The sequence below is a fragment of the Oryzias melastigma genome, linkage group LG6 (genome assembly GCF_002922805.2).
Source record: "Oryzias melastigma strain HK-1 linkage group LG6, ASM292280v2, whole genome shotgun sequence".
Lineage (NCBI taxonomy): Eukaryota > Metazoa > Chordata > Actinopteri > Beloniformes > Adrianichthyidae > Oryzias > Oryzias melastigma.
In genome coordinates, this window is record NC_050517.1 from 16,084,780 (window position 1) to 16,103,535 (window position 18,756).

At 37.4% G+C, this 18,756-nt stretch overlaps 2 protein-coding genes and 1 long non-coding RNA gene across 3 annotated transcripts; 2 read left to right on the plus strand and 1 right to left on the minus strand.

Moving 5' to 3' along the window:
• Positions 1–2,548: 2,548 nt before the first annotated feature.
• pkmb (pyruvate kinase M1/2b) lies at positions 2,549–8,003 on the plus strand. The gene is made up of 11 exons (XM_024282513.2): positions 2,549–2,707; positions 3,464–3,642; positions 3,773–3,864; positions 4,933–5,064; positions 5,136–5,322; positions 5,408–5,678; positions 5,757–5,907; positions 5,988–6,140; positions 6,881–7,047; positions 7,518–7,699; positions 7,802–8,003. The coding sequence occupies exons 2-11, from the start codon at positions 3,492–3,494 to the stop codon at positions 7,906–7,908; spliced, it is 1,593 nt and encodes a 530-aa protein (XP_024138281.1). The 5' UTR covers positions 2,549–2,707; positions 3,464–3,491; the 3' UTR covers positions 7,909–8,003.
• Positions 8,004–8,148: 145 nt separating this feature from the next.
• On the plus strand, positions 8,149–15,372 carry hdac10 (histone deacetylase 10). Its single transcript, XM_024282678.2, has 20 exons — positions 8,149–8,628; positions 9,559–9,693; positions 9,820–9,916; positions 10,000–10,097; positions 10,228–10,332; positions 10,415–10,483; positions 10,569–10,695; positions 11,649–11,714; positions 11,812–11,871; positions 12,503–12,592; positions 12,676–12,782; positions 12,856–12,923; positions 13,049–13,286; positions 13,366–13,447; positions 13,524–13,609; positions 14,362–14,418; positions 14,497–14,578; positions 14,711–14,899; positions 14,974–15,133; positions 15,220–15,372. The coding sequence occupies exons 1-20, from the start codon at positions 8,570–8,572 to the stop codon at positions 15,249–15,251; spliced, it is 2,007 nt and encodes a 668-aa protein (XP_024138446.1). The 5' UTR covers positions 8,149–8,569; the 3' UTR covers positions 15,252–15,372.
• A 1,634-nt stretch (positions 15,373–17,006) lies between these two features.
• LOC112151710 lies at positions 17,007–18,637 on the minus strand. Its single transcript, XR_002920177.1, has 5 exons — positions 18,564–18,637; positions 18,252–18,471; positions 17,996–18,077; positions 17,199–17,281; positions 17,007–17,052 (listed from the first exon to the last, which is right to left on the minus strand). It is a non-coding gene; the product is annotated as an uncharacterized LOC112151710 (long non-coding RNA).
• Between the last annotated feature and the right edge of the window lie 119 nt (positions 18,638–18,756).

Consider the following 18,756-nt stretch of genomic DNA (forward strand, 5'->3'; position numbering starts at 1 on the left):
GTGTTCAGATGTTTGTCTCCTTTTAGGAATAAACAGTGTTTACTCCAGTTGACAGTTGCAGAAGAAATAAACGCCACTCTATGGATGCCGTCCAACAACAGGCACAAGCACAGAAACATCATTAATTCTCTCTTTTTACATTAGTTTATGTTCTTCTGTTCTTTTATGTACATGCAGGAATGCTTTTCAATGAAATAACTCAAAAAGTAGATTAAATTATTCCTGGGAATGTAAAAAAGAAACAACTTACCAATGTGAGGAAAAATAATTTCACATATTTGAGGTAAATGTCAAGTCAAAATTCTGTTTCTGTGTGGCAGCTCTTTCTGTTTTGAACAGAGACGTTTCCACACCTTCAGCCGGACTTCTAGGTCATGTGACTCACAGCATGATTTTTTTATGGGGGGCGTCAGCTAAGCCTGGTCCAGAGAGAGGTGAAGATGAGGCCAGGGGCTGCCACGGTCCAAGACTTTACAGAATATCTTCCACTCATGATTTCTGTTTTGACCCAGAAGTCAAAGCTTGAGATGATCATCACAAAAAAGCAAAATTCTTGACAAATTACATCAGGAAACTATTAAAAGACATCCTTGACCGCAGACTTGAAGGATGGCGATGTTTGTCGTCTATTAGTTCCTTTGTCTGTGGAGTCGCAGACTGACCTTAATCATCAGTTAGCCTTGTTAGCAGACGCCTGCTGCTCTGCAGTCAGCTCAGATTAGACACTTCTTGGACTAAATACATCTGTGCAGGACTGCTCGTTTGTAAAGGTAATCCACTTAGAAAAAAACACCCACTCATGTCTGAGGAGAGCCACATTATCACCAATCCTGGTTTACGCTGTCAACGTAAACACAACCGAGGATGGTTAAAATGTAAGTGCAGCTAGTCAGTTTAGTCTGTATACCCGATCAACTTCATTATTGGTTTTACAGTTAAACGTTTCACTATAAAAAGTTACTCCATTACTTTTAATTTTCACCCGATATAATATACCCAATAAAAAATATTTATCATTAAAAAAAAGATCAAAATATGCCAACACGTGATAAATTAGAGTAGTTTAATCTTATTTTTAACTTTGGTTTATGTAACAAAATGGTAAATAAATACAAAAGAAGATCCTAAAAACATGCTCGAAATTTACTGAAAATTAGGAAATTAAGTAGAAAAAATTCCTAAAAAAATAAAAACAAATAATGATACTAGAGACTCGGTCTTTGGTCCACCCATTACTGGGACATGTGAGACTTTACCCAGGGACCCATGACACTCAGTAAAATGCAATATATTGAATATCATGTAAATACTTGTGCTCAGGGAAAAATCACCCGGCGATAGTGCTCTAGGGTTAATCAAGCCATATCTCAATTTCTGTACTAGAGCTTTTATTCCTATCATCTATTTTTAGACATATCAAAGTAGTGTTCTGTGAAGTTCATGCAAGACCAACTCCGGTCATCTTTTGATCTATTGCAAAAGCACTCCCAGTGGTCTTTTATTCATGATTATGTAGTTTTTGGGCATAACCAAAAAACCTTTGTTGTGTGCTAGGACATATTTTCTCCAATAGGTAATTAGAAATTCACCTCTGAGTTTTGGGCGGAACTGCGTGTCCTGTCCCATCAATCCTTTGTTTATACTGAACAAAAACACACACAAAAATGACAAGTAACATTGGAGCTATCCCGCCGTAAAATTATGAGCCAGATGCCAGCTCAGACAAGTAAAAACAAAGAGAATGTATTTGTCTGAAAGTGGATGCATCAGAATGGAGCGGAGCGGGGAGATTGCGGCCTGCCAACTGTTGCACTTACGTCAAGTTTTTTCCATATATATTTCGCATTATTTTATTTAATTGTGAACAGTTTGGAGTTCCATAAGGAATAGCCTACAGCTCATGATATCAACTCAAGAGTTTCCTCCCAAACTGTCGGGTTCATGTAGTTCTCCTAGTTCACCACAAGAGGGAGCTGGAGTTGAATTATTGAGAAATTAGAACTCAACCTCAGGCCATTCTTTCTTTTCTTTCCATTTCTTCAACACATATTTTCAAAGCTGCATTTTAAATGTCACTAATAGGGGGAAAAAAGATATTTATAATTAGTTTCACCACATTGGTTATTTTTTTTTTTTTATCTCTAAACTGATTAGATGTTTTCCCCCCTTTTCCAGCTCTAAAGATGTTCGTTATTATAAAGTTAAGACACAACATTTATGAATTTGTGTCGTATTCCATGAAATGCTCCAAAAGATAAAAATAATTTCGTTGAAAATAATAATGAAAAACAACATTGGTCCATATTACTTAAAAATAACCTTATTTTTTTTAAAGACTGTTTTTTTTAAAAAATAAAGGTAACTCAGTTTGAATTGAATGTGAGCTCCAAATAAATAATGCGCCAACAAATCTTAGATATGTTTAAGTTATGCAAGACTGTGATTATTATCTCTTTCTTTAAAAAAAATAAATAATCAAAAGAAGGTAGACCGCTGTTTAACCTGTAAAAACATTTAATATTATTTACACTCTTCAACCTCAGCTAGCTTAACCGCTACTTGGACTCGATTACTGCGCGCTTCTTTAGGCAAAGTAGCAACCCCACCGGGCCGTAGCACACACTAAGAAGTAGTCCCTCCTTGTATAAAATCAGGCACCCCGGCCAGAGCCGGAGGCGCCCCGGTCCCTGCAAACTTCTCTCAGTAGGTGAGTATATACAGACATTTGAAAAGGGATACTTAAGAAATCAGATATATGCTCGACCTAATTTGGTGTTAGAGTCGAGGACATTTTCATGTCTTTTAATAAAGAAGTTATTCTAGTCCTTCTGTTCTGTAGTAACTTTTAATAACAGGTTTTCATTTTACAGACATGAAAAAGTGAGCATATAAAGCATATGTCTCTTCTATTTTTTTTGTTTCATTTCATTTTTAGCATATATCCTGTAATAAAGCTTGTATATTATGCTACTTTACATATTTTTTTAATTGGCTTTTGAAAAGTTTCTTTTAATATTGCTTTGTTGACCCAATAACATTTTGATTGTATAACTTTTTTCTAATATTTGAAGTTTTTCTTAAAAAAACACATACATTTGTTTGACAAAAAAAGTTCCCTCTTGTGCCCATAAAAAGTAAATCTGAGTAAATCCGCTCATTTAGCTCTGCAACAATTCTATAAAGCTGTTGAAATATTCTGCACTGTGAGAGACTTACATGTAAGCCATAAATAGTTCACATAACTATGAAGTGAAATGATAATTTTTTTTGCATCTATACACTTTTTTAGGGAATGTTGTACTTGCTTTTCTTTGTTGCAATGGACGAATCATGTCTTCCACGCCTTAAATGTCCCATCAGTGTATATATGTCTATTCTGTTATCATCCTGTTTATTTTGTAGGCTTATTAATTAGCTTTGTTGTGCTTTTAAGACATTGTCATTTTTCTGTTTGTTTGTAAAGGACTTTTCCTGCAGATACGGATTCAGTCATGTCTAAGGCAAAGGATGCAGGTTCTTCCGTTATGCAGACCCAGCAGATGCATGCTGCCATGGCCGATACGTATATCGAGCACATGTGCCTGCTGGACATCGACTCTGAGCCCGCCGTGTCTCGTAACACCGGCATCGTCTGCACCATCGGTCAGAGTCTACAGATTTTTGAAGTCCTTACAGAAACAACCTGATACTTTGATACTTTCCTGATCTGTTCTTTTGGCATGTCATGCTTAAATGAGATGTCTCTTTCTGCTGACTCACCTTTTCAACACAGGGCCCGCATCCCGATCTGTAGACATGGCCAAGGAAATGATCAAAGCTGGGATGAACATTGCAAGAATGAACTTCTCTCATGGCACCCACGAAGTGAGTGAAAACGAGACTGATTGCTTTGCCTGCTGGAACACTTCAAACCTGCAAAAAATTCAGAGGCAGCAATTTCCTAAATCCAGCTGGTGATAAAAGCCCCCATGGGGATCATTAACAAGTTTATTTCAAATACTGTAACACACTGAAAAGTGCAGCAAAAGTGGGAGGAAAAAAGTCAGCCTTCCATCTTAGACAGAACTGCCACTCTGACATTTTTCCTGTCACTTCTGTAATGTGATCTAAGAACATGTTATTGACCCGTAGGTCTGTGTTGTAAATTAAAGGCATACTGTATCAGCCTTTTTGGTTGACCTTTCACTGTTGACCTTTTGCCTTTAAAAGTCATGACTTCTGATATCAATGGAAATCACTGAGTTCATCTTATTAGCTATGACATAAAAACTTAAAGCTTATCCTGTATGGTAGTTTTGGAAAAGACACACACAAACTGAATGTATTCTTAGAGGAAACAAATAAATGACCTCTCTGTCATCCATGGGCCACTTGCCAGTGTCACTATTAATAGCAGTCACACTCACAGCAACAGCAGGGGTAGATTAAGAGAAGGAACACCGAGGGAACAATATTGACCAAACACTCATCTGTTTTCACTGCAGTATTTTTATTTTTCAGATGGCCTTTATTTGTAGAATAGAATAGAAAATACTTTATTAATCCCTTTGGAAGTCCTCAGGGAAATTCAGGAGAACATTCATAGAACATACATAGAACATTCACTGCCCATACATGGCATTCTGATCATAGCAGTGATGTTCCATAAGCAAAAAATGTCAAATATTCTGCTGAACTCAGGCATCCATGTCAACTATTTTGGGAAAAGGCGTGTCATGTGATAAATTGTGTGAAGTTATGCTTCAACCTTGACAGTTTTGTAGCCGAGTCTAGCTGCCTGTTTGACCACCTGTCGTTCAGCTTCGTTTTTTTTCCTGGTGTGACCATTTAAAGTGTGAGCCTAGTGTGAGGCTATAATTACTTGTTTAAAGTTAATATTAGGTTTAGATGCTTTAATAGTTTTTGATACAGTGATCTCTATTTCCTGAACAGTACCACGCTGAAACCATCAAGAATGTCCGCGAGGCAACCGAGAGCTTTGTCCCAGGTACTGTTGAGTACAGGCCAGTGGCCATCGCTCTGGACACCAAAGGACCAGAAATCAGGACCGGTCTCATCAAGGGCGTGAGTATATAGAATAGATCAAAGTTTGTTTTTTCAGGGAAAAAAAATGACGAGTTTCTGGTGTTGTACAGAGTGGCACTGCAGAGGTGGAGCTGAAAAAGGGTCAGAACATTAAGGTCACCCTTGATGACAAGTACAAGGACAACTGTGATGAGAATTATCTGTGGGTCGACTACAAAAACATTACCAAGGTGCTGCAGGTCGGAAACAACGTCTATGTTGATGATGGTCTGATCTCACTCAAGGTTAAGGAAGTTGGTAAGCACTTCTTTTTAAAGCTTAGTGAATGATTCTCTGAGGCTCCTTGTGGTTGTAATTGTCTCTATATCTTGGATATTCTTAGGCAACGACTACCTGTCGTGTGAGATTGAGAATGGAGGCATTCTGGGCAGCAAGAAGGGCGTCAACCTGCCCGGAGCAGCTGTGGACCTGCCAGCTTTGTCTGACAAAGACATTCAGGACCTGCAGTTTGGTCTGGAGCAGGGTGTGGACATGGTCTTTGCATCCTTCATCCGTAAAGCGGCTGACGTTCAGGCTGTCAGGAAAGTCCTGGGTGAGAAAGGCAAGGACATCAAGATCATCAGCAAGCTGGAGAACCACGAGGGCGTGCGCAGGTGGGTGCTGCAGGTATGGCTGTAAAAGTACGTTTGTTTTTCAAACTTTTAATTTCTTCTTTCCGATTTGATGTATAGGTTTGATGAGATCCTGGAGGCTAGTGATGGCATCATGGTCGCCCGTGGAGACTTGGGCATCGAAATCCCAACAGAGAAAGTCTTCATCGCTCAGAAAATGATGACTGGCAAGTGCAATAGGATTGGCAAGCCTATCATCTGTGCCACACAGGTATCAGACAAGCTGAAAAAGTAATGAATACATTCAAATTTGTTGAAATGAAACTAAGCGGGCTCTCTATCTACAAAAAGATGCTGGAAAGCATGACCAAGAAGCCACGTCCCACCCGCGCAGAGGCGAACGATGTCGCCAACGCTGTGCTGGACGGTAACGACTGCATCATGCTTAGCGGCGAGACCGCCAAGGGAGACTACCCTCTGGAATCTGTGCGCACACAGCACAGGGTAAGATCTGTTCCTCTTTGTGTTACCTCTTGATCAGGGTTTGAACAATTACAAGAGTGACTGCATGTTCTGTCTGACTCATATGTGAAACTTTGCTTGGTTTGATACTATTCCTGCAAAGAAATTATAAATAAATTTAGTCAATTCTGATAAAAAACTTGTTTTTTTAACTCTTGAGCAGTTTAAGTGTTGTATAGTAAACTTTTATTATTTCTCTGCTTTCTTGAAGCATAACTATTTTAAATCTTCCAGTAGTAAAAGTTTTATATAGATATATATATATATAAAAATTACTCAAGTTTATCTTTGTAGAGAATTCTTTTGGTTTTGTTTTGGGTTTATTATAAAATTCTGCATGTTAAGTGTTTTTAAGAGTCCTTTAGTAGTTGGCATTTTTCTTAACTTTCCTGGTGCATAATAGAATGTCATTGACTTAAATTTGGGTGAAACTAACAGCTCTTGTTTAGTTTCTTTGTGGGTTCTTCTGCATCATTGCATTGTGCTGTAACTGTGTGATGTGATTGTTCAAATAGTGTCTGCAGTGCACAGAAACAGTCCCGGACATCATGGCTGCAGCTGTTGTTTAGCTTCTTGTCTGTGTTCTTTCAGGTATGAAGACCTTTGCACTAAACTTACTTTTATTTGTCGTTTTAAAGCACAAACAGATGTTTGTTGAAGCTAGCCGTGCAGCCTGAACTCCTGGGTGTGTTTTTAAAAATGTTATAATTTTTTTTTTTCAGATTGCCCGTGAAGCCGAGGCGGCCATGTTTCACAGGCAGATGTTTGAGGAGCTGCGTCGCACCTCCCATCTGACCCGTGACCCCACAGAGACCGTCGCCATCGGCGCCGTCGAGGCCTCCTTCAAGTGCTGCGCCAGCGCCATCATCGTGCTGACCAAGAGCGGCAGGTAAAAGCCCCTTTACACTGTCACGCCTCTCTGTAAAGCTCCGAGTCACGGCGTCTGCCACCGAAACTCGCCACACAGCAACAGCAGCATTTTTGATGGCTTCGGCTTACTAACCTCCGGCTCGTATTAAGTGTGTCAGCGTTGGCTGCTATCAATGTGTTCTCTCCTTGACACCTCCTTAGATTTGAACTCTGACATTACACAAGCTAATTTTAACTCGTTTTGGAGTTCCTCACATTTGATCCACATCACTGAAAGCTGCACTGATTCATATAGTGTTTTAATTAAAAACACTAAAGTTTAGAACAAGTGAGGCTAACAAACGTTTACACATTGCTTAGAAGATGCTCTTTTGCAGATTTCATCAAATTGTATTGTTATTGCAAGAACAAAAACAATATTTGACCTCCTGTTTACTTACTGCCAACCAACACAAGCCTAAATCTATACTTTACGTCTGTCTTTTGCAGGTCTGCTCACATGCTGTCAAGGTACAGGCCCCGTGCCCCCATCCTCGCCGTGACCCGCTGTGGTCAGACCGCACGCCAGGCTCACCTTTACCGTGGCGTTTACCCACTGCTTTACACCAAGGCAGCCAACGACGTCTGGGCCGAAGATGTTGACCTGCGCGTCAACTTTGCCATGGAATATGGTGAGTGGAAGTTTTCATTTTTTGTTCTTGTTTAGAAATGATCATAATTATAGGAAGTGACAACAGGAGAGAATGGTCTGTAATTTTTTTCTTTTTTTTCAGGCAAATACCGCAAGTTCTTCAAGTCTGGAGATGTTGCCATTGTAGTGACCGGCTGGCGCCCAGGCTCTGGTTACACCAACACCATGAGAGTTGTGCTGGTGCCCTGAACATCATCCAAGGACACTAGTAAAAACTAGTATTCCCCTCATTCATGTTGCTCTCCACATAAATTTGGACAGTCAATAAATTATTTCCTTCAGTATTTGGAGTTTTTGTCTCATTTTCTAGTTTGAACAAAAATAAATACAAAGAACAGCAGGATTTAGGGTTTGTCTGTTTAACATCAGGGGAATCCTATATAAAGGAATCAGTGTTGTAGTTATTTTATTCAAACTACCTGCTGAAGTGGAAGATAATCTAAAAGTAACAGATGAGAATCATTATGTTATAATGACTCATAATCTTGAATGTAGTCTGGGAGGACGTGAGGGTGGTTGGTGAGAGAGAAGAGGATGCATATAGCATTATGACTTCAGTTTAATACGCCATTGAAATGAAACTTGGTTTTGAAAAATAAAATATTTGGAAAAAAATCTAGACATTTTCTGATGTTTATGATGAGTGATTTGAAAAATTCATTTATTTTCTCCATTGAACTGGTCTGTATTGTAAGATTTTATTTAATTTTAAAGAACACCTGTAGGGGGCAGCATTACACCCACCAGTGTACAGGCTGCCGGGCACTATGAAAAGAAGAAGACTTTTTTTTCTTCTTTTTTTCTGTTGCACTTTTTGGAGTCTTTTCAAGAAAAGAAGCCAGTAAATACGATGGGAACCGCTCTGATTTATGATGAGGAAATGACCAAATACAAACTGCTGTGGGTTGAGTAAGTAAATACAATCTCATGTTGCCGACTTTTCGATTTTGAATAAAATATATTGTAAATATTCGGACAGCATTTCGCGGTTAAAATGTACCTAGTTGATATAATATAATTATTGCAAATAGATCTCTTAATTTTAGTTTAACGTGAACTATTATTGCTCTGTCTGTCACATGAAAAAAGCTTTTCTCTATCTAAATAAAATTAATTCGCACAACCCCTTACTTAGAAGTTTGCATATTAAGTTACCTTTCAAGTTGTAATATTGATTGTGATCAGAAAAGTCATAACATTACTGTATTTAGCCTATTCTAAATCTCATTAAATAAATGGATCACAAAAACGAAAGGAGAACAGTGTTTGGATGGTAGGAACTAAAGAAAAGCCTCGATGTTGCACTACGGACAAATAATAACGACACACTCAAGAAAAGTAGGGCCACTTTAAAAGTTTTTTAATCAATTTATTAAAAATATAATAATTTAAGTGTTAGCATAAAATGTTTTTGTTACTAAACATTTTCCCCCTTTAGTCAATAAACTTCAATTTTAATATGTTTTTAAGAGGAAATTAAAGAAATCTGGCATATAAAGATGTTTATTGTAATTGCAGATTCTCATTTATTCAATTTTATCTATTGTTCTTCCTTTAGATAAACTGACTTCGTATGATAGAAATGTATATTAAGTGTATTTAGGTAAAGGTGTTTACAACTAAATTGAACAGAAGTACCCCATTTGAGGTTGGATAGCTAAAATAAATGTTTACTCGTTACTTCTATCTATGTCTTAGACCTGTTCTATTTTTGTGGTTTTTGTCTAGTGCTCAACCAATATTAGAAATATCCAGAAAACAAAGTAAAATACATGAAAAAAATGTAATGTGTGTGTGTGTGTGTTTTTTTTTTTTTGTTTGTTTTTTTGTGCATTTCAGTCCAGCATGTAAGATTGAAGTACCGGAGCGCTTGACGGCAAGTCACGAGGCGTTGGTCAGAAATGGACTCGCAGATCGCTGCGTCTCTCTTCCTGTCCGTGAGGCGGTGGATGCAGAGATTCTTTTGGTTCACAGGTTAGCGGTCTGAAGGATCACCGGATTCCTCCCTCTTTTACGGTTCAAAGTAAAAACAAAAAAAGAGAGAGAGAGAAACATCTGGTATGACTTATCATTGTTGTTTCCTTCTTCTCAACCCAACAGTGAGGAATATCTGGAGGCAGTGAAGCAGACTCCTCATATGACTTTAGAAGACTTGAAAGAGTTCACTCTTCAGTATGGTGATGTTTACTTCCACCCTGTTAGTGTTACTTCCCGTCAAAACTTTTTCATACATGGGTGTTGAAGTCTCCTTTAAATATCTCTTGCCACTTCCTGCCCTAGAACATCTACCACTGTGCCAAGCTGGCTGTAGGGTCTGCACTGCAGCTGGTGGACGGCGTTATGATGGGAAAAGTGAAGAATGGCATGGCTTTGGTCAGGTGAGGAATGGTTACTCATTGAGGAAACTTCTTGTTCTTGTGCTACTTGTTTTGTTTCTTTATTGCAGCTTGTATATTAAAACAATGCAGAAGAGCCTGAAATTTTATGACTTTCTTTCTTTTCTGCTAGACCTCCAGGACATCACAGTATGCGCAGTGCAGCCAATGGTTTCTGCGTGTTCAACAATGTGGCCATAGCAGCTCGATATGCAAAGCAGAAATATGGAGTCAAAAGGTTTTGAATCTTTCCTGTTAATTAACTGGGACACACATGTTTTAAAGCAGGCTCTTTGAAAACAGTTGAACTTTTTTTTCAGGATTTTGATAGTAGACTGGGACATCCATCATGGTCAGGGAGTGCAGTACTGCTTTGAAGATGATCCAAGGTGAGTCTTTACTGATGGAAGTTCTTGTAGCTAAATCATATTATGTTTTTTTAAATTCTGCTTTCTCTTATTTCTTCCTCATTAGTGTCCTCTACTTTTCTTGGCACCGATATGAGCATCAGAAATTCTGGCCCCACCTTAGAGATTCAGACTATGACATCGTTGGCAAAGGGGACGGAGCTGGGTTCAACATAAACGTGCCTTGGAACAAGGTCAGCTATAGCTCAAAATAGATGTTCAGCTTGATGCGGTTGCTTCTCCCGTCGCCAGTAATGAGCATTTCTCCAGCATTATCAAATTTAACCAACAAGTATTTGTGTCAAAGGACTGTAATTTGTTTTATTTGACGTCAAGAGAAAAAATATAAAGTAACGGAGCATTTGATTTATTATTACTTAGAACCTTTAAGCAAGGTTAGATACTCAGCTTAACCACAGAATTAAACTGAGTTTTTTCAAATCTTTAACTATATGGTGGAGTTTTTTCCTTTTTGTATCATTTGAAGTCACACCATGTGTTTTCTGGTTATTTGAAGATAAATATATTATTTTTCAGCAATGAATTGAAACAACCACAGTTTCTTTACCTAATTTGTAACCTTTTAAAATGGATTTTAAAAACTTATTTCTCAATTAAGGACTTTTTTTTAGTTTAGGATAGCTTTGGTCATGTATTAAGCTTAAGCAACTTCTATCAAAGATTAGAAATAGTTTGTTATAATTTAGTTACGCTATATGACCCAGTATGGGGGGTTATAGAAAAATTACATTGTGAGTTCACACACATTCTAAATTATCCAAGCTCATATAGATTTCAGTCTATGTTACTTTGTTACAAATATTAAAAGTAAAAAAACATTAAAAAGATGCACAACATGTTTAGAAAGTAGTTCTAGGTAACTCAGATATTGGTATTATCCCCAAAATCAAGCTTTTTGTCAGATTTTGTACTACCTTTTGGTAATTACTTATAAATTATTCCCCTAGAAACACATCCATAAAGTTTCTAAATTTCATTTTGATTGAAGTTTTTATATTAAAAGATTTTAATTTAAAATCTTGATCTGTTCTTTGAGGTTCTATGATTCATTTTAGAATCTAATGAATTTAGATGTGTTTTTTGCATTCTTGTCGTTTTACATGTGAGGCCCTTTATGATGTTGCAGGTGGGAATGGAGAACAGCGATTACCTCTCAGTTTTCTGTCACATCCTTCTGCCAGTCGCCTATGAGGTGAGCCAGTTTGAGGAAAAAAAAAAAATCACATTTATTGAAATATTACTCAAAGTATGACATATTATGTGCATGATTTTGTTATTCTTTACCATAGTTTTGCCCAGATTTGGTGTTGGTGTGTGCAGGTTTTGACTCAGCCATTGGTGATCCAGAGGTACCAATTAAGATTTACCAGCATGTTACTGGATTATTTATTTTTTTCCTCTCAAATTTTTACCTGTAATAAACTTGGATATCCTCATGTTGTCTTTGCTACCTGCAGTTTCAGCTTTATGTAATGTCACAAGGATTTTTCTCTGGAAAGTCCTGTTTTTAAAGTAAGGAACAAGTCATGAACTTAACCTTACAAAATAAAATGCTCTTAAATTAATTGAAATGGCAAATTAATGAGAAACTATTTGGAATAATTGATTTTTTTTTAAGTTTACAATTTTTTTCATTATTTTTTTCCCTTAATTTAAGAAAACACTATTCTTTATATTTATTTATCAAATTTAATGTATAGTTTTTCTTGACATTTTAAATATTGCAGGGTTTTAAATTTAATCTCCAATTAACTTGTTTTATTTTAACTAATCTTAATATTAACTTAAAAGGTTAAAAAAATAAAATAAATGAGAATAAAGATTGGCATTACAGCATTAAAATGGTGCAGCAGATAGTTGCAGGTGAATAAATAGACTTTCATGACTAGAGGAGAGAACTTTAACTGCAGAGGATCTATTTGTTTAACTTCTATTTGATAAAAAATAGATTTGGGTTATGGTTTTTTTCACTATTTTCAGGGGAAAATGTGTGCTACCCCTGAAATCTTTGCCCACTTGACTCATCTGCTGATGAACTTGGCAGGAGGGAAGCTGTGTGCTGTCCTGGAGGTCAGATCATTTCACAAATCCTGAAAACAAATGTGATGGCGTGAAAAACACTGAGACATTAAATGTCTTTTTTTATTTCTTAGGGAGGATACAACCTGACTTCCCTTGGACAGTCTGTGTGTCAGACAGTTCAGAGTCTACTTGGAGATCCTCTTCCTCCGCTCACAGATCTCAGTGGTCCCTGCAGAAGGTGAATGTCTTCAACATTCAAACTTGTTTCTGAGCATTTTTGATTAATGCTGCAGTTTGTCTCTTTCCTTCAGCGCACTGGAGTCTCTTCAGAGTGTCAGAGCAGCTCACAGACAACACTGGTCTTGCCTCAAACATGCAGGTACAGTATGTGTCACGATGAATCATTTCACCTTTTTAGTAGACATTATATTAGTAGTAGTTTCAGCCATTATCTTTATTTTTATTTTTTAACCAATTTCCACCTGGAATTGCTTCTTTCTCCAGTGGATCTCCCCACCTCTGAGATTAGCACCAAACGCGTTAAGTTATCTGGAGAAGAGGCCAAAGAACAAGCAGAAGAGGAGCAAAGCGGCACAGAGGAAAAGATTTGGGCTGAACCTCTGAAGCGCGTCTCTCCTCCTGTTTGTTCGGCTGTAGTTCTTCCTGATGACGTGGTTTGTCCGGATGCCTGCGAACGCCTCGGCTCAGCGGAGGAGCTCAATCCACACTCGCTCATCCTGAAGTGAATATTATTATTATTTTACAATGTTAGTATTATTCTGAATCAAACATATATATGTTTTATATTTTTGTTTTTAAAGGAAGGATTTCCTTAAAGATGACGATCCTCTCACCGCTTTTTCTAGAGTTTTTTCCCTCATTGAGAGAATGAAGAAGAATGAGGTAAAGTATCAGTTCTTGTCTTTTTTATGTTTTTACCAGAAAAGTAAACAAACCATAAGATTATCACTTCCACCAGATCCGTAATGGCTTGGCGTTGGTTGGTGACGTCACCATGGCGATGACATGTGTTGTCCAGCATGTTGCTGCTGAAGACAACAGCCGGTAGAGTTTCAACTTGATCAAAAGTTGCTGAAAATGTTGTTTTGTTTTAATATCTTACTGATGGACAAATCCATTTAACAGTTCTGTAAAATGTATGATAAAACATTTGTGAAAATATGGTCTGTAAGAAGGTTGATACACCTCTGATGGGTAATATGGTGAAATGTTGCGCTCATTTTTAACTTGTATAATTTTGACAAAATATATTTTTATGGAAAGAAAACTATTGAATGTTATTTAAGTTTTAAAGTGATTTATTCTGGATTTTTAAGCCATTTTGGACCATTGACTGTATAAGAAATAACTGTATAAGTTCAAATAACTGTATAAGAACTGAATTGACTGTATAAGTTCTAATTAGACTGTCTATGTTTTGGACTAATATTTCAGCTACATGTTAGCTGTTTTGGCTAATTTAGGCTTTTTGTTTTTTTGTTTTTTTTTCTTTTCCCATTTTGTGTTTAGCTAATATTTACATGCTAGCTGTTTGACTAATTTAGGCCTTTTTTTATTTTAGGCTGTGTTTGAGTTTAATAAGTAAAATGTTTTCTATTTGCATACGTCATTCTCAACCCCTAGGATGGTACATATGCATGAATTTAAATGTGATACAGAACATGTTTGAGTTGTAAACAGATGATTACTTAACCGAGAGAATAACTATCTTCATTTAAGCACAAGTAGCATTTATTTATCATTAGTCCTTTTACAGTGAACTTAAGTCTGATGGAGTGACTCTTGTCTGTCTGCAGGATTCTCCTCGTCTGTGTCGGCAATGGAAATATTCCAAGTCACATCAAAGAAGATGGGTAACTACCATTGATAATTAAAAACAAAGTTTTTCAATTTTGGACCAAAAATGTGTTTACTTTTTTTTCTGTTTTAAGGAAAACACTTGTGGTTCAGATCAGCTGTGAAAATACTGTGGAACAGGAGAGTAAATACTATGTTCCTGTTTGTCTAAAAAAGGTATTTTTTTTTAGAAAAATAAGAGGATTACTTTAAAAAAAAAAAGGTTCCCATAAGATCCTCGAATTTAAAGATAATGATGTTGAAAACATACAGAACAATATTCATTAAGACTTTCCTTACCTCTCACAGAGCTGCACCGACTCCTCAGGCTTCCTCCAATCGGTGTTTAGCGTCCTCTTACCCCTCGGATATCAATACAACCCCAGGCTCGTCTTGCTGGTTCGGACGCCAGGTAGTGAAGTTTGTGACGGTGCGTGGCTGCAGCTAACAGGCCTTCTGCAGAGCTTTGCACAGGGACACACACTGGTATTACTGCAGGTATGATGCCAAGGGTAATATTTAATGTTTTGGGTGGAGTGTCAGAGATCAGTGTTCTTGTTGTTATCCTTAAGGAGGACGATAAGGCATGTGTGGACCCAACAGCCGCTGTCCTGCTGGGGAACCCTGCTCCTCCTCTAGGACAGCTTCAGGCTTCACCCACGGAGGATGCTGAAGCTGTGGAGAGGATTAGAAGCAGGCTGAAGGATGACTGGAAACTTTTGATGACTGCAGGTGAGAGCATTAGATAATCTTCCTTCATTTTAAAGCTACTGTACATGATTACTGTACTAACGAAACTGTCTCACCTCTATATCCAGCACCAGAAAATGGAGGGACGGATGAAGACTGAAGAAGCTCCTGTTCTAATCCTTCAGATCACAGACAAAATGTCACATTTCAGTCCAATTCATACCTCTGATATGTTTGGAACACCACTTGCTTTTTGCTATAATAAAGAGAAACCACAAAAGGTTCTGTTGAAGTGTTTGTCAAAGTATGAAGTAATATTTGTGCCACTACAACTGAGAACTAAAGTCACAGTTTTAAAATCAAAATGCCCTGAATTGCAAACAATATGTTCAGTTTTAAAAACATATTTCTAAGTAGCAAGTGAAAATATTAATCTGTCCTTGATTTGAAAAGGCAGAAAGGATTTGGCAATAGCAGTACAGTATGAAACCTCTGAGTCTCCGTCTTTTATGTGCAAAAACTCATTATCTTGTGTCTTAAAACTGAAAGTAAAAAAAAAAATGGAAACAATCCATTTTTTTGAACACAATAGGTTTATTTACAACTTTGCTGCCCCCTGCAGGAACATTTTTTGAATTTTGTCACAAGTAAGAGTTCTCATTTAAAAAAAATAATAACACAACCCAAAAACCCAGAGTTTTCAAAATGGGGTTGGGGTGTGTGAATAGTTTGGGAGCTGTGGCGACTGGATCATGTCTGCCTGCGTTGCATTGTCTGGTGAGCGCGCCCTCGGTAATCTCATTTTAGCTTATGTGGCTCTGACAATAATTGGCAGAGGGACAGAGAGAAGAAATGGTGTTGGATGGATTTTGTTTTACATTTGGGGTTTTCTTCTTCTGTAGCCGTGCTGTCTGCAGACGCTTTGACAGTGTTGATACGTCAGTCTTTTCATCAAGGCCAAACTTGCTTTGCTGGTTTCTTTCTCCAAAATCTGGAATTTTTTACTTTTCAAGTTTCTTTTATCTAAAAATGTCCCGATTTGTGAATCTTTGTCTAAAATAACATCAGTGCAATCCATTGATCATCTTAAACGTTTACTGCAAAAGAAAACTGAGATTTTTCATCATTTTGAGATTTTTAAGTCAAAATTTGTTAGGATCTTTATTTTCAGACAGAATTAACAACAAGCTTCCACAATAGTTGATGGTCAAAAGCAGGAAAATTACACTTTTAGAGTAACTTGGCCACTAGATGGCACCCTGGGTCTCTTTTTGCCTGTAGAATTACAATGAAAAGAAATTTCAGAACAATCTGATGACCCTCAGGTAAAGACATGGCTGCTTTGTACCCAAGCTCTTTGAAACATACCAGCATTTATTCTAAAATGTCTGTACTTCACATGATGTAGAGCCTTTTAACTATGAATAGATGTTTGTGAGTCATCTGACATCAATGATTAATAATAAGGAACAGAGCGTGGAAAACTTCAAAGACCTTAAACTACTGAATTAAACCTTAAACTGTCCTTAAACTACTTTCCATACAAGTTGGTTAGTTTACAACAGGGCGAGAGAAACAACAAACAAAACAGATTTCTGAACACTATTGTGGTTCGTAGTTCAAGAGAAAACTTGGTGGAAGTGAAAGAAGAAGATTGCGAGTGAGGATGGAGATCTACAAGCTAAAGAAGGAGGTTTTTGATTGGAGATTTTGTGGCAACTCTGAGCTTCAGTTCTCTCTATGTGGTTTTCTATAGGATTGAGGTCTGGAGACCAGTTGGACCACTCCATGTGTACTTCTTCACATTCCTTGATTGCCTCGGCTGTTTGTTTTAGGTCATTATCCTGTTGGAAGACCCATCAACCACCAATTTAAGCCTCCTAGTGGAGGGAAGAAGTTACCGGTCCGGTACTCACTGGTACATGGCTCCGTCCATCCTCTCGTCCACCCGGTGAAGAAGCCTGGTGCAGAAAAAAACACCCTCAAAGCATAATGTTTCCACCTCCATGCTTAACAGTTGGGTCAGTGTTCTTGGGGTCATAAGCAGTATTCCTGTTTTTCAAAACACAACGGGACGAGTTCATGTCAAAGAGCTTAACCTCATCACCTTCTCCAGTCACTTCCTTTATCATGAAGGTGTTCATCGGCAAACTTCAGTAAACCTGACCCCCAAACTGATCCACAGCTTTTCTGGTTGTGGGAAAAGAAAAGATATTAACCATTATTGAGCTTAAAGTGTAAAAGGATTAACTTGGTGATCAGTGTTTAAAAATAAGTGTGACTTAAAACATTTTAATTTTATTGAATTTAATTTGTAGTTAAAAATGGAAGGTTTGTTTTTCTTCAAAATCTTTTATTTTTCAATGTCAAGTTTTAGTTTCAATGCCACATTAAGCTAGCATCACCATAGATGCAGAAGACTGAGATAGATGGAGGCGACAGGTTGCTACTGCGATCCCTTAAAGAAGCAGCCAAAAGACATGCAAAACAAATGTATTTTGTTAATAAAAATGAAATTGGAGGACCAGTATTCAACTTTTACCTGAGGAGTTCATACAAAAATCAAATATAGACCAACTACTTTGTTTAAAAAAAAAAGACCCAGCAGACATAGGTTATTCAGCTTAGCCCACCCCAACAATAATGATATAAAATAAAGTTATTAGAAGACAAAAATAAAATTCAGTGATTAATAAACCTATCATGAAATATAGCTCAGGGATCCATGGTTCATCAAAAAGATGAATGGCAGAAAACTGAGATCACATATTTTATAGAGATTTTTTTTTTTAATGACTGAAGTTTTGTTGAAAGTCAAGCAAAAGTCATATTAGATTTCTTAAGTGTCCACAGAAGACGTCACTATATCCATCAAGCAGAAGAGCTGCTGTTCAGAGAACTTACATCAGTCTTTGAGATAGTGGAAGAGAGTGGGCTGCTCCCACGTCACCGTGGTAACCAGATATAGTCAGCACCGTGAGGGAATCTGCTGAAAAGAAAATAATTGATCCTCTCAAGGTCTTTAGTCTGTCTAAGCTGCACATAAAGAAAAAGATGACGCCTTAACTTAGAATGTTGATCTAATTCAGGATCAGTGTTGGTTTGAAGAGAAATGTTCATTCAAAATGACAAAGATGTAACAAAAAAACGTAATACTCACACAAGCAAGGAGTAGATGTTTGCTAAATCTGTTCATAACTCTTGGCTTGGACAAGGACATTTTGGGTTTTAGTATGTATAAATATCAGAGCTGGAGAAGATGTTCTGAACAAAAATTCCAGACTTTCCATAGACTTTAAGGTTTGTGATGGACTCCAAACCATGCCGGAGATCAGAGGTAGACAGGTTGAGATGAAGATTAAAATACTGTCTTTGATGAACTAAAATGCAGAAGCTGAGTCAGAAACAACAGGACAAATAGAGGAAAGTGTTTCTGAAACACAATCAAAGGCAGAGCTGCACTAGAACCTACCTTGGAAATGGAGAGAAACAAATCCCATGAGTAACATCCAAGTCAAAGGTCTCAACCAGACTCCTTATCATCATCAGTGAATGGAAATCAGTTGTGTTGATTACTAACTCAGACCAAGTGTGAATCTATCAGTAAACGTCTGCAGCACAAGAAGCTAAATGATCACAAATAAGTTTTGGTCTCAGACCATTTA